Source organism: Spermophilus citellus, assembly GCF_964194105.1.
Source record: "Spermophilus citellus genome assembly, chromosome: 17".
Classification (NCBI taxonomy): Eukaryota; Metazoa; Chordata; class Mammalia; order Rodentia; family Sciuridae; genus Spermophilus; species Spermophilus citellus.
The window spans coordinates 27,540,957-27,556,953 of NC_138199.1; the positions used below are offsets into that span (position 1 = coordinate 27,540,957).

Consider the following 15,997-nt stretch of genomic DNA (forward strand, 5'->3'; position numbering starts at 1 on the left):
ACAGGTGTGCACTACTGCCCCTGGTTTTTTCATTTTAAGACTGTCCTGCTTGGGCTGGAGATGTGGCTGAAGCGGTAGCGCGCTTGCCTGGCATGCGTGCGGCCCGGGTTCGATCCTCAGCACCACATACAAATAAAGATGTTATGTCCGCCAAAAACAAAACAAACAAAATATTAAAAAATTCTCTCTCTCTCTCTCTCTCTCTTTAAAAAAAAAAAGACTGTCCTGCTAAGTTGCCTAGTCTGTCCTTGAACTTGTGATCTTCCTGCCTTAGTCTCCAGAATACCTGGAAGTACAGGCATGTGTCATCCTGCCTTTCTTTGCATTTTAAAGTATGATTTTCAAAGAATACTACTGTCAAACGATGTTAATGATAATAGTAAAATATAACTAGCATTTGTAATATAGTTACTATGTACCAGGCATTATGCAAAGTACTTTTCACTGATAATACACAGCAGCACTGTAGTACAGGTACTTCTACCCTCATTTTACAGTTGAGGAAACAGTCTCATGGAGGTAAATAACTTGTCCAAAGTCACATAGCTAAGGAAGGGGGCAGGGAGGAATGAGAATAGAGGCGTAAAATCTCTGTGCTTGATGTTCATTGTTTTTGGTGGAAAATTATACTGCATTTCATATGCTGTGAGGGTATTAAACACCCATGTATGTATGCCACTGTGCTGGAAGCTGTAGACACAAGTGTGAGTTTTTTATGAAATATAGATGGGTGTTTGGTAATGCCTGGTGACCATAGAGCTTGTACATTATAGTGAATCTTAGTAATCAGTTTTCTTTCTTTTTCTTCATCCCACAGTGTTAATTTTAAAGACCCTGAAGCAGTCAGAGCTCTGACTTGTACTCTCCTAAAGGAAGATTTTGGACTTTCTATTGATATTCCACTGGAAAGACTAATTCCCACAGTTCCGTTGAGACTCAACTATATTCATTGGGTGGAAGATCTGATTGGTCATCAGGACTCTGACAGAAGTACTCTCCGAAGAGGAATCGACATAGGTATATAGTTTTAAATTCTTTTGTGGCTAAACATAAATTTCAAAAGTTTTGCAAGGCCAAATTCTTAATAAACTACTGAGTATTTGTTGTGTGAAAGAAGCTAGCCTAGTTTAACTACTGTTCTTATCCACTATACTTGGGCTTTTCTGCCGTAGATTTCTCCTGAGAAGGGGTTTTCGGCTCCAAACAGGGAGCAAGGTGGTAAAAGAGGTACAGGATGAAAGTGAGGCTCTTGTCAGCTTTGCAGATTTCCACATTGATTTCCATGACTGTTGGGCCTTATCTTTACTCTGAATCAATTGATGTTAGTATAGACATCATCATACTGAGGTTTTATGGCAATGGCCAGTTAATAAAAGATCATGTGGGCCTGAATACTTTTGGGACTCTTTTGGGTGATTATTTGTAGAGAGGGTATTTAATCCAAGATTAAAGTCAGGAAAAAGTTGAGTTCATGTAAGATGTACTTATAAAGATGTCTGTTTCTTTCTTTCTTTCTTTCTTTCTTTCTTTCTTTCTTTCTTTCTTTCTTTCTTTCTTTCGAAATATTTTATTTATTTATTTTTATGTGGTTCTGAGACTCGAACTCAGGCCCTTGCATATGCTATGCCAGCGCTCTACCACTGAGCCACAACCCCAGCCCCTGAATTTCTTCTTCTTTTTTTTTTTTTTTAATTTTTTTGTAGTTGGACACAATACCTTTATTTTACTTATTTATTTTTATGTGGTCTAAGGATCAAACCCAGGGCCTCATGCATGCTAGGCAAGTGCTCTATTGCTGAGCCACAAACCCAGGGCATCTTTATTTCTTAATGGTTTGTTTTACTCACTGTTTTTATTTGATAGGGTTTTAATTTTTTTTCTTTTAATCCTTTGTCCTTAACTAATTCTTTATAGGAAAGATTGAATTAACAACTCTGCGTCTGTTTCTAGATATAGTATAGTTAATGGTCACAATGTGTCGATGGTAGTAAATGTGTAACTTTGACATTTGCTTGCATTTTCAGTGAACTCTTTGAGTCTTCATCTTACATGACCTTTTCAACAGCATTTTTTTTGACTTCTCCTTTCTTTCGCGCACTGTTCTCCATTTGCTTCCATGGCGACAGTCTCCTCTGGTTTTCCTTATTCATTTCTACTTGCTCTTCTTTCACTTTTCAGGCTTACTTTCCTGTTCTGACTGTTTGATACTGATAATCCTTATTTAAGGCCCAGCCTTTTCTCATTCAGCACCCTACCCTAGCAATTCCACTCATGTCTTTGACTTTACTACCTCCATGCAAATAAGTCCCATATTTATATATTCTTTCAACTTGGATTGTTTTTTCTTTTCCTTTTCCCCACAACACCTTTATTCTATTTACTAAATGTAGTGCTAAGGATTGAACCCAGGGCCTCAAACTTGCTAGGCAAGCACTCTACCACTAGCTATAGCCCCAGCCCCATGGATTGCTTTTCCTTGACCTCTGATCTCATACACCTAAGAAACTTGGATATCTGAAAAATGTGCCAGACTTGCTATGTCCAAGACCAAAACATAGTGTTTCTTACTAGTCCCAGTATTTCAGTGAGTCTACCGCAATCCACTCTGTCATCCTTGATATTTCTCATTCTCACTGAGAATATTCTTCACTATTTCCTGTTGATTCTTTTGTTTGTCGGGGGACTGGGTCTTACTGTGTTGCCCAGGCTTATTTCAAATTCCTGGACTTAAGTGTTCGTCCTGCCTCAGTTTTTTTTTTTTTTTTTAAGCTAGAGCCTGAACCTAGGGCCTTGTTCATGCAAGGCAAGCACTCTACCAACTGAGCTTATATCCCCAGTCCTCTGGCTTTCTTAAGTCAATCTTTCTCCCTTCCTTCCTTCCTTCATTCCTTCCTCCCTCCTAGCCTCACACATATTAGGCAAGTACTGTACTACTGAACCACATCCCCAGCTCCCTTAATATTTCTTAAATCATCTACTTCTATCTCCACTGCCATTATCCCCAGTCCAAGTTATCATCATCTTTTACCTTATCTACAGGATAACTTCTCAGCTGGTATGCTGTCATCCACTCAATCGTCCCTCCATTCTGTTCTCTGCCCTGCATTCATAAAATATCTATAACTCCACATTTGATTGCATTTTCACCACTTTAATGGGTTCTTAATGCTTTTGTGGTAAACACCCAAATCTTTGAATTGGCCTTTTAGATTTACCTTTGTATGATCCTTGCCTTCTTCTGAAGGCCTCTCTAAGCCCATCTTATATGGTTCTTTCCTTGTCCTACCCCTCCCTTTATGTACTAAGGTTGAACCCAGAGGTGCTCTACTACTGAGCTATATCCCTAGCCCTTTTTATTTTTTATTTTGAGACAGGGTCTTATTAAGTGGCTGAGGTTGGCCTTGAACTTGTGATCCTCCTGTCTCAGCCTCCTGAGTAGCTGGAATTACAGGTGTATACTATTCTCCCCAGACATTGCTTTGTTTTCTATCCTTTTTTTAGATTCTTCTAATAAGGCACCATAGCCCCCAGAACTTTGTATGTTATTTCCTGTGCCTGGGACTTCCCTCATCATCACCTTGTTCATTCTTATTTATATAATACTGTACATGACAACTCAAGAAAAGCTTTCTCTGACCTTCCAGGCTAACACAAGTTCCTTGGTTATAATCAGTGTTTCAGAAAGCCTTGTTTCTTTCTTCATGGCATTTATTTCAGTTTAAAACTGTATTGTTTTCAATTTTTTGACTAATGTTATTCTCTGCCACTAGATTGCAAAGTATAGTTAATTTTCGGTTATTATAATATTCCAAAGCTAGCAAAGTTTCTGGCATATAATATTTGTCCAATAAATGATTTATTGAATGTTGCTGGATAAATACATCATTCTTTTCACATTCAAAATTTGAGTACTCCATATGAGCTTAAGCACTGTAAAAACATTGGGATTTTTTCTTAAAGTTCTTACCCTTTTATATTCATGGCAGAGAACTGGTGGAAGGTTCTAGAAAGCTTTGATAGCTTAACAGCCTATTTGGTGCAAACTTGATTTTAATTATGCCCCAAACTCTCTACAGTAGCACTTGGGGATATAGGAGGTTAATGGATTTTAGCTCTTCACAAGGGGCAATGCTTGCTGAAATCATATTCAATCTAATTAGGGTTTTATATAAATTCTTCCCCCAGACTCCATCAGTTTGCTCCAATTCTATGATTATTACTTTCCATTTATATTTATCATTATAAAGATTATTACCCACTTAAAAGATGTCATTTGTCTTTCTGAGGGCATTAGAATGTCAGAATGCAAGTTTTTTGGTCTTGAGAATTGAGACAAAACTTTTTTGGGGGTGGGCAGAGAGTAGATCTTTTACCTACGTTTATTACCCTGGAGGTAAGCACACTTTTATTTGAAATGAAATTGTAGTATGAAGAGAGAGGCAATTGTATGAGAGTCAAGGGCCTGGAACCTGATCTGGATTTTTTTTATTACAGAGCTGAAAGGGCTACTGACATTTTCTTATTCCAGATGACTCTGGTTTACTAGAATTGCCAGCAGAGCTAAATAATTGTGGGTTCTGAGAGAACCCTCCTTCCCTCCTCCATCTCTGACAAATCCCTGAGAAGTAGTTTGCCCAAACTGCTTAGGACCAGGAGACTTGGACAGCAGTCATTATGACCATCAAAGAGCTAAAATGTTGCAGCCATGAATCATCCTGTCTTTTCCTAACATGTTCAGAATATCTCCCTTGGGTTTCCTCTGGGTTAGGAGCACCTCCAGCCTCTAATGCTTCCTGCCAGATCACTAGGAACTAGACTGGAACCAGGATGTGGTCAGGGGAAAATAGATCTGAAGTGGCTGGTTTAGGCTGATTGCTGGTTTAGCCCTTCAGGAGAAACACTGAGTTTCCTTCTCTCAAATATACTCTCTAGGATCTAATTGGCTAAGATTAGACAGTGGTTTAAGGCAATATTTGTGGTTAGTATATAGACCAGTCCAGGACTAGTGATTCTTCATGTCAGTTTAGGACCGAACCCTAGTTGGTTAAAGAATAATTTTTGCCTGGAGCATTTATCTGTGAATATCTCCTTTGAATTTGTGGTGGGGCTAGCCCAAGACGGATGTTTTTGGATCCAAATGAAATATTTTTCCATGTTTCTGCATCTAAAAAAATGGTTGTCTTTAGTTTTGTTTGTTTAATTTTTTTCTTTAAACTTTTGATTTCATTCAGGTGACAATTTATGGAAATGTGGGGAATTGGACCGTCTGATGTTGTGAAAAATTTGCACCCTATATATTTTGTTCTGCTTTTTGGAGAATGGGATGTGTACATTGATCTGTTTTAAGATGTTGCTATGATATTTTAACAGATAGGATTAAAAAAAAGAAAATTGAGTTTGTGTGAGATTTAAAATGACGACTTTTTTGTTTTTTTGGTCATACCCAGGTTCACTACCCACTGAGCCACATCTCCAACTCTTTTTTATATTTTATTTAGACACAGGGTCTTGCTGAGTTGCGTAGAGCCTTGCTAAGTTGCTGAAGCTGGCCTTGAACCTATGTTCCTCCTGCCTCAGCTCCTAAACTGCTGGGATTTTAGGTGTGTGCCACCTCACATGGCCAAAATGATGTCTTTTTTTAAAAGCATTAAATTAAATTGAATTTGGACCTTTTTTTTTTTGAGGGGAGAGAGAGAGAGAGAGAGAGAATTTTTAATATTTATTTTTTAGTTCTCGGCGGACACAACATCTTTGTTGGTATGTGGTGCTGAGGATCGAACCCGGGCCGCACGCATGCCAGGCGATCGCGCTACCGCTTGAGCCACATCCCCAGCCCGAATTTGGACCATTTTTGCTTAGTCAGTTTTATATTTCTTGACCTTCATTGATGTAAACTTCATTTTACATACAACACACGAATGAGGAGGACAACAAGGGTTCTGTCTTCTATGGATCCTAACTCTACTTACAAGTAGAGTTAACATATATGAAATAGAGAACCCAGGAGCCATAGTATGAACCAGTTTTTTATTTATGTGTGTGTGTGTGTGTGTGTGTGTGTGTGTGTGTGTGTGTGTGTGTATATATATATATATATGTATATATTTTTTTCTTTCTCTCTCGTAGATGGATACAATATCTTTATTTTATTTATTTATTTATTTTTAATGTGGTCCCAGGGATGGAACTCGGTGCCTCATGCATGCTACGCAAATGCTCTGCCACTGAGTCACAACCCTGGCCCCCCAGCTTGTGATTTAAACTGTTAAAGCTATGAGAAATCTGAGAAGAGAAGAATGATGTTCTCATTGTTATTTTCACGTTTCTTTCATGTGTAGAATGTGTTCTAAATTTTTATTTTACTAGGTACTGGGGCATCCTGCATCTATCCCTTACTTGGAGCAACCTTAAATGGCTGGTATTTCCTTGCTACAGAAGTGGATGATATGTGTTTCAACTACGCAAAGAAAAATGTGGAACAGAATAACTTATCTGATCTCATAAAAGGTTAGCTCAACAGAATAAATTCCCCTTCAGACTTTGTTAATTAATCTAAGTTAACATGTCTTGTTATCTTTGGCTTTAATATACAGACTTTGATAATTAAAAAAAAATGACACATTGTAATTGGGTTTGCTGTTTTAATACCAGAATTTAAAAAAAAAAATAAGTACAGTTGATCTACATTGTTTCTGGGTTCTCTATGATTTTTCCTACTTGCTGAAATCAGTTTATTTAAGTAGATTTTCTTGAATCTTTTTAATTTGCTGATGTCCATAAGTGGTTTTGGTTTGTATTTTAACATACTTTATTTTATAGAGAAATTCATAGCAAAATTGAGTGAAAGGAACCCTTGAGGTGCTAGTGACTGAAATTGCTGAGCCTGGCCTCAAACTTCTCCTGTCTCTGCCTCTCAAGTAGTTGGGATTACAGGTGCACTACTGCACCTGGCAGAGTCCTTCATGTATTTTCGATGGTAGTTTTTTATTACATATTTTTTGCAAATATTTTCTTGTAGCCTGGTACTTCTCTTTTTATTCTCTTGAATAAAAGCAAAAATTTTCATAGAGCAAAAATTTTAATTTTAATGAGGTCTAGCTTATTGATTCTTTCCTTTGTGAATCATGCCTTTGGTGTTTTATCTAAAACATCATCTCCATATCCAGGATGATCTAGATAGTCTCCTATGTTATCTTCTAGGAGTTTTATTGCTTTGCTTTTTGTATTTAGTTCTGTGATCTGTTTTGAACTAATTTTTGTCAAAGGTCTATTTCTAGATTTTTTTTTAACTTTCTTTTTTCACAGATTTTTAACCCCCGTGGTTTTTTTTTTTTTTGTGTGTGTGTGTGTTTGTGTGTGTGTGTGTGGAAGGGCTGGGGATTGAACTTGGGGCACTCAACCACTGAGCCATGTCCCAGCCCTATTTTGTATTTTATTTAGAGACAGGGTCTCACTTAATTGCTTAGTGCCTCAATTTTGCTGAGGCTGGCTTTGAATTTACTATCCTCCTGCCTCAACCTCCTGAGCTGCTGGGATTACAAGTGTGCACCACCATGCCCAGCTCTCCCATGTTTTTTTATTGGTGCATCATAGTTGCACATAATGGTGGGATTTATTATTACATATTTGCATATGCACACAATATAACAATATAATTTGGTCAATATTATTTCCCTTTCATTCCCTTCTTCCCTTGCCCTGGTCCCTTTCCTCTTCTCTGCTGACTTCCCTTTGATTTTCTTTTCCTTTTCCTCTCTAGCTTCCACATATGAGAGAAAACATGCCACCCCTGACTTTCTGAGTTTGGTTTATTTTGCTTAACATAATTGCATAATGTTTTTAATTTTTTCTTTTAAAGAATTCAACCTTAATTTTATTATTTATTTATTTTTTATGCGGTGCTGAGGAATAAACCCAGGGCCTCACCTGTGCCATGCAAGGGCTTTAAACTGAGCCACAACCCAGCCCCATAACTTTTTTTTTTTTTTTTTTTTAACTCAGGGGTGATTCTTTTTACCACTGAGCTAGGTCCTCAGGTCACCCTCCCACTTTTTTTTTTTTTTTTTAACATGCTGTGCTGAGAATTGAACTCAGTGCCTTACAACATGATAGGCAAGCACTTTACCACTGAGCTATAGCTATCTAGTCCTGTCCCCAGCCCTTTTTGAGGCAGAGTATCACTAAGTTGCTGAAGCTGGCCTTGACTTGTGATCCACCTGCCTCAGCCTCTCAGAGAGTAGCTGGGATTACAGGCATGTGCCACTGTGCTGGACAACATAATATTCTCAAGTTCCACCCATTTTCCTGCAAATGACATAATTTCAGTCTTTGTGGCTGAACAAAATTCCATTGTGTATATATACTACATTTTAAAAATCTGTTTTTCCATGCATATATCCCTAGACTCGTTCTGTAGTTTGGCTATTAATTGTGCTGCTATTAACATGGGTAATCAGCCGGGCATGGTGATACATGTCTGTAATCCCAGCAGCTCAGGAGGCTGAGGCAGGAGGATTGTGAGTTCAAATCCAGTCTCATCCAATGTGAGGCGCTAAGCAACCCAGTGAGACCCTGTCTCTAAATAAAATACAAAATAGGGCTGGGGATGTGGCCCAGTGGTGAGTGCCCCTGAATTCAGTCCTCAGTACCCAAACAAATAAACAACAAGGATATTCCTATATGGCTATAGTATGCTGACTTTAATTCTTTAGGCTAAGTACTGAGAAGTGGTATATCTGGGTAATACGGTGGTTCCATTCCTAATCTTTTGAGGAACCTTTATATCAATTTTCATGGTTCTTGTACTAATTTATAGTTCTGCCCAAAGTGTTCCTTTTTCTCCACATCCTCTCCAGCATTTATTATTGTTTGTGTTCTTGATGACTGTCATTCTAACTGAAGTGAGATGAAATCTCGGTGTAGTTTTGATTCACATTTCCCTAATTGTTAACGATGTTGAAATTTTTCATGTTTGCTGGCTATTTGTATTTCTTATGAGGAGTGTCTATTCAGTTCATTTATTAATCAGGTTGTTTTTGTGATGTCAAGTTTTTTGAGTTCCTTAAACTCTGAACATTAATCTGAACATTAATCCTCTGTCAGAAGAGTAGTTAGCAAAGATTGTTTTCCCATTCTGTAGGTTCTTTTTTCACATTCCTACTTGCTTTCTTTGCTGTGCAGGAGTTTTTTAATTTGATGCCATCCTATTTATTAGTTCTTTAGATTATTTCCTGAGTCTTAGGGGTCTTATTAAGATTATCATTTCCATGGGGCTGGGGTTGTGGCTCAGTGGCAGAGTGCTTGCCTCACACACGTGAGGCACTGGGTTTGATCCTCAGCACCACATAAAAATAAGTAAATATAATAAAGATATTTAAAAAAAAAGATTATCGTTTCCTGCTCCTATTTGTTGGAATTTTTTTTTCTTTGTTTTTTCTTCTTCTAGCACCAGGGATTGAATCCAGGTGTGCTTAACTACTGAGCCACATCCCCAGTCCTTTTTTTTTTTTTTTTTTTTAATAATATTTATTTTTTAGTTCTCGGCGGACACAACATCTTTGTTTGTATGTGGTGCTGAGGATCGAACCTGGGCCGCATGCATCCCAGGCGAGCGCGCTACCGCTTGAGCCACATCCCCAGCCCTCATCCCCAGTCCTTTTTAATATTTTATTTAGAGACAGGGTCTCACTGAGTTGTTTGGTTCCTTTCTGTGCTGAGGCTGGCTTTGAACTTGAAAGCTTCCTATCTCAGCCTCCCGGACTGCTGGGATTATAGGTGTGCACCACTGAGCCTGGCTACAATGTCTGTTTTTATACCAGTACCGTGCAGTTTTTTTTTACTATAACTCTGTAGTGTAATTTGAAATTGGGTGTTGTGATTCCTCTTGCATCACTGTTCTTGCTCAGGATTGCTTTGGCTGTTCAGGGGCTTTTATTCTTCTATATGAATTTTAGAACTGTTTTGTATAATTCTGTAAAGAATTGGTCTTTTGATGGGGATTGTGTTGAATCTGTATCTCATTTTTGGTAGTATGGCCATTTTAACAATAATAATTCTGCCTATCCCTGAACATGGGAGGTCTTTCCATCTTCTTGTGTCTTCTTCAGTTTCTTTCTTGTGGTTCCCCCCCACTCTGCCCCAGTACCAGGGTTTGAACTCAGGAGCACTCGACCACTAAGCCACATCCCCAGCCCTATTTTATATGTATAGTTTTTTACTTAGAGACAGGGTTTCATTGACTTACTTATTGCCTTGCTGCCATTGATGAGGCTGGCTTTGAACTTATCATCCTCCTGTCTCAGCCTCCCGAACCCCTTGAATTACAGGCATGTACCACTGCGCCTGGCAGTGTTCTCTGGTTTTCATAGTAGAATTTTTTTTCACTTCCTTAGTTAGATTTATTTCATTTATTTATTTTTGAGGATTTTGTTTTTTAATTGTCAATGGACATATATTTATTCATTTGTTTATTTTTAATACTTTATTTGTTTATTCTTTTTTTAATGTGGTGCTGAGCAGCCAGGGCCTCACACGTGCTAGGCAAGTGCTCTACCACTGAGCGACAACCCCAGCCCCTATTTATTTATTTTCTCTCCATATAAACTTTAAATTGGTTTGCTAATAGCTAAAATTTGTTTTTAAACACAGATAGATACTCAAGGTGCTTTTGTGGTCATTCACAGCCACGTGCAGAGTAGCAAAACATTTCAGTCACCCAGTGTGTACATTTTCATGTATAACTGAAGCAGGCAGTGCTCTGCTTTCTTATCTCAGTTCTAATACTGTGAACAAGTCTTGTGTTTGTGGTCTATATAATACCACATTTTTGTGCTTCTTTTGGTGATTTTGCTATTTCAAGTGGCTCTTAAATATAGTGTTGAAGTGATGTCTTCTCTTTCTAAGTGCAAGAAGGCTTTGAGGTTTTTTACTGAGAAAATAAGTGCCTTAGGTAAGCTTCATTCAGACAAGGGTTACAGTGTTGCTGCCATAAGTTCATTGTTAATCAGTGTGCAATGTATATTAAATGAGGTGTGTTTAAACTGAAACACACATAAAGCAAGGTTGTGTATCTATCAGTTAATGAAAATGTGACAAGAGGCTTACAGAAACCTGATTAACCCTTTATTTCCCCTAACACTAGTGATTCAGTATACATGGCAACTTCATAGAATATAACTATTTTGAATAATGAGAATTGGCTATCTGTGAAGTAACATAGTTACCAATATTTTAAAAGGAAAGAAACTATTGTTGATTAAACTATACTGTCTTTTAAATTTTAGTACATGGAACTATGCTAGCTGTAGTCAAATTCCTTTGTGATCTGTACATTTTATTTTTGTGCCCATTGTGTAGATGAAAGTGCTGTTAATTTTTTTCACTAAAGTTGTTTTGCTATAACTCTTTAAGAAAGAAATAAAGCTTTTTTGAGTACTATTTAAAATATTGAAAATAGAAATAATAATATTGTTAATACATTTGCTTCAGTCTGTTGCTATGTAACATATTACTCCAAACAATAAACATTATCTCATCGTTTCTGTTGGTTAGGAATTTGGGTGTGTCTTAGTTGGATGGTTCTGAATCACTGTCTTTAATGAGGTTACTTTCAAGTTGTTGGCTATACCTGTCACTTGAAAGATTGGTGACAGAATACTTTGATAATGGTTCACTCACATGGCAATTGGAGGGAAACCTTACTTCATTGCCGCCTGGATTTCTACATGCTTCTAGAGTGTCCTTACAGTATGCCAGGTAGGCCTCTCCTAGAGCAGAATTCAAGACCAAGAGCAAGGAGGAAGCCATGCTGCTCTATGACTTAGCTGGTCACTTCTGTCATATTCCATTTAATAAAATTGAGTCACTAAATGCAGTTACACTCAAAGGGTAATTGAATTCTACCTCTTGAAGGGAGTAGTGTCAAAGAATTTGTTCACATATCTTAAAACCACCACAACATTAATATTAGCTAACAGTTCTTATTTTTTCTCCTAGTGGTAAAAGTGCCGCAAAAGACACTCCTGATGGATGCTCTTAAAGAAAAATCTGAAATAATCTATGATTTTTGTATGTGCAACCCCCCCTTTTTTGCTAACCAATTGGAAGCCAAGGTAAAATGTCTTTTGCTTTAAAGTAGTTGAATGTTTAATTAAATTTGCCTTGTTTACAGAGATGAGAGCAGTTTTTTATTTATAAATTATATCAATTAGGATGCTTTTGGTTTGAAATACTTAAAAACCCAATTCAGATGGACTTAACTGTAAAGAAAGTTTATTTGGCTTATATATCAGAAAAACACAACAATAGTTTGGTCTTCAGGAACAGTTTGATCAAGGAAATCACAGAATCACCAGGTTGAGGCTCTGTTTTTCCAGGTTTCTCTGGTCCTTGGCTGTTTTGTTCTTGGGTTGGTTTAGTCATGGTCAAGTCATATTTATGGGATTGCTGAGGGTAGAGCTTTTTTCTTTCCCTACCATTGAACTTTTGATTTTTTTTTTTTTTCCACTTGGACCATCTTAGATCATAGTTTACTCCTGGACTAAGCTTGTTGAAGGGAGGAAATTATTATTTTTGCTACCTGTCATTTAATAGTAACTAAATGGCCTATTTTGTCTTTCTAACTTCAGGTAAAAAATATATTTGCTTATAAATATTGAAAGACATGTATGGAGTAAAAAGAACTAACATATTAAAAACTCAGTGCTAGGGTTGGGGATGTAGCTCATTGGTAGAACACTGGCCTAGCATGTGTAGGATCCTGGAATCAGTCCCTAGCATTGCAAAACAAAAACAAACAAAAAAATTTCCATGATATAACATATTACTGATTTAACCTGTGTGTGGTTTTTTTTTTTTTTTTTTTTTTGTACTGGAGATTGAACTCAGGGGCACTTGACCATTGAGCCTCATCCCCAGCTCTATTTTATATTTTATTTAGAGGCAGGATCTTACTGAGTTGCTTAGTGCTTCACTTTGCTGAGGCTGGGTTTGAACTCGCAATCCTCCTGCCTCATCCTCCTGAGTTTCTGGGATTATAGGCGTGCGCCACTACGCCCAGCTAACCTGAGTTTTTATTATCTAGTGAACCCTTTCTGTTAGTAATGAAGAATGACTAGTATTAATCAGAGGAAATCAGGGGTATGTATGCTTAAAACTTTGAGAGAATAAATTGTTTTTAGAATTACTCAGATATGGGCTGGGGATGTGGCTCAAGTGGTAGTGCGCTCGCCTGGCATGCGTATGGCCCAGGTTCGATCCTTAGCACCACATACAAACAAAGATGTTGTGTCCGCCAAAAACTAAAAAATAAATATTAAAATAAATTCTCTCTCTCTCTCTCAAAAAAAAAAAAAAAAAAAAAGAATGACACAGATACCCTAAAAGTACCATATAAATGACTCTTAACAAATGTAGATGGATTAAATTTTTTTAGAGAATAGAGAAGTTGAACATAATTTTATTAGCAATACCAACATTCCAGATTAGAACATAAAGTGTTATTTAAGAAATTTAAATTTTAGCCAGGTGCAGTGGCTAAAATTAAAAGTAATCAAAGCCAGCCTCAGCAATTTAGACTCTATCTCTAATAAAATACAGAAAAGGACTAGGAATGTGGCTCAGTGGTTAAGTGCCTCTGGGTTTAATCCCTGGTGTGTGTATACACACACACACACACACACACACACACACACACACACAGAAATTTAGACTTTAGTCTTTGATGCAGATAAATTGTATGAATGAAAATAACTACATTTTTTTTTAACTTGATGAGTTACTACATTTATTCAAAAAGTGCACATGAGGGGCTAAAGGTATAGCTTGTCTACTATGTGTGATACCCTTGGCTTGATCCATAACACCAAAAAAAGTGTCCATGTCTTAACTATGGACTGTAAAACCCATATCCAGATGAAGAAGTCAAGCATTTTTAGTACCAGAACCAAATGTCTTTTTTTTTCTCTTATGAATAGTGTTAAGTGTTAATGTTAAAAAAAAAAAAGTATATTAATGTAAAAATATTTCTGGTTATAGATTTTCATTTATTTTGGTCATAATCCCAGGAGTAGAATTGCTAGGTTCTATGATAACTCTGTTTAATTGTTTAAGGAACTGCTGGCCTATTTTCCAAAGTAACTATATCACTTTATATTCCCATCAGCAGCATGAGGGTTCCAGTTTTCCACATCCTTATCAATACTTTTTATTAACTGTCATTTTGATTATAGCTATCCTGGTGGATGTGAAATGGTATTGTTGTGGGTTTTTTTCCTTCACATTTTTTATCAGTACATTAGTGTTGTACATACTGATGGGAATATTGTTACATATTCATACACGCACACAATGTAGCAATATAATTTGGCCAATAGCATTCCCCAGCACTACCCCATATCCTACCCACCTTGATCCCTTTCCTCTGTTGTTCTGCCTTTGATTTTTGGGAGATTCACCCTCACTTTATTTTCCTTTTTCCTGTCTAGCTTCCACATGATGAGAAAAAAACATGACTCTTAACTTTCTTTGATTTACTTTACTTAACTTGATGGTCTTTAGTTCCAGCCATTTTCCTACAAATGTCATAATTTCAGGTTTTCGGTTTTTTTTTTTTAGTTGTAGATGGACACAGTACCTCTATTTCATTTATTTATTTTTACGTGGTGCTGAGGATCGATCCGAGGGCTCTGCACATAAGAGTGAGAGCTCTACCGCTGAGCCACATCCCCAGGCCCAATTTCAGAGTTTTTAAAAAAATATTTTAAGCTGTAGATGGACACAATACCTTTATTTTTATGTGGTGCTGAGGATCAAACCCAGTGCCTCACACATGTTAGGCACACACTCCACTATTGAGCTACAACCTAAGCCCCTCAGATTTCTTTATGGCTGAAAAAAACTTCATTTTGCCCAGGCACGGTGGGGTGCCTGTCATCCTAGTGGTTTGGGAGGCTGAGGATCTTGAATTCAAAGCCAGCCTCAGCAATTTAGCAACTCAATCCCTGGTACAAAAAAAAAACCACCTTCGTTCTTTATATATACAATTTTTTATTTGTTCATCCATTGATGGACATCTAGGCTGGTTCCATAGTTTGGCTATTGTGAAGTGTGATGTTGTAAATATGAGTATGCATGTATCACTGCAGTATGATGACTTTAATTCTTCAGGATAAATACTGAAGAATGGTATACCTGGATCATGTGGTCATATGGAAATCTTCATACCGTTTTCCATAGTGGTTGTAGTCACTGTGGTTTTGATTTCCTTGATGGCCGATGATATTAGGCACCTTTTCATGTGATTATTTGTATTTTAGATTTGCCTATTCAGATTTTCTGCCTCCCCCTGCTTTGTTTTTGTCTGGGATTAAACCCAGGGCCTCACACATGTGAGCAAGTGCTCTACCACTGAACTACATACACCTCCACTCCTCCTGCTCATTTCTATGTTGGGTTTTGCCTTCCTTCCTTCACCTGGAAATGAACTCAGGGGCACTCCACCACTGAGCCACATCCCCAGCCCTATTATGTATTTTATTTAGAGACAGGGTCTCACTGAGTTGCTTAGTGCCTCACTTTTGCTGAGTCTGACTTTGAACTTGTGATCCTCCTGCCTCAGCCTCCTGAGCCGCTGGGATTACACGTGTGTGCCTCTGCACCTGGCTCTTTTTTTTTTTTTTTTTTTTTGAAAGTGAAAAGCAGAATGAATGATTTTTTTTAAAGAGAGAGAGAGAGAGAGAGAGAGAGAGAATTTTAATATTTATTTTTTTAGTTTTCGGCAGACACAACATCTTTGTATGTGGTGCTGAGGATCAAACCTGGGCCGCACGCATGCCAGGCAAGCGCACTACCGCTTGAGCCACATCCCCTGCCCGCACCTGGCTCTTTTTATTATTAATTTCTTTATATATCTTAGGTATAAGTGCCTTTTTAAATAATGATTTGCAGACATATTCTATGGGTTATCTTCTCACTTTCTTTATGTGTCCTTTGTAACTCT

At 37.5% G+C, this 15,997-nt stretch overlaps 1 protein-coding gene across 1 annotated transcript in view; it reads left to right on the plus strand.

The window, feature by feature from the left end:
- METTL16 (methyltransferase 16, RNA N6-adenosine) overlaps positions 1–15,997 on the plus strand; it is a 69,259-nt gene that overhangs the window by 22,096 nt on the left and 31,166 nt on the right. Inside the window, exons 3-5 of the mRNA XM_081270838.1 lie at positions 818–1,017; positions 6,367–6,507; positions 11,995–12,110. Of these exons, the coding sequence (XP_081126964.1) occupies positions 818–1,017; positions 6,367–6,507; positions 11,995–12,110 (457 nt within the window). The remainder of the gene's footprint in view (positions 1–817; positions 1,018–6,366; positions 6,508–11,994; positions 12,111–15,997) is intronic.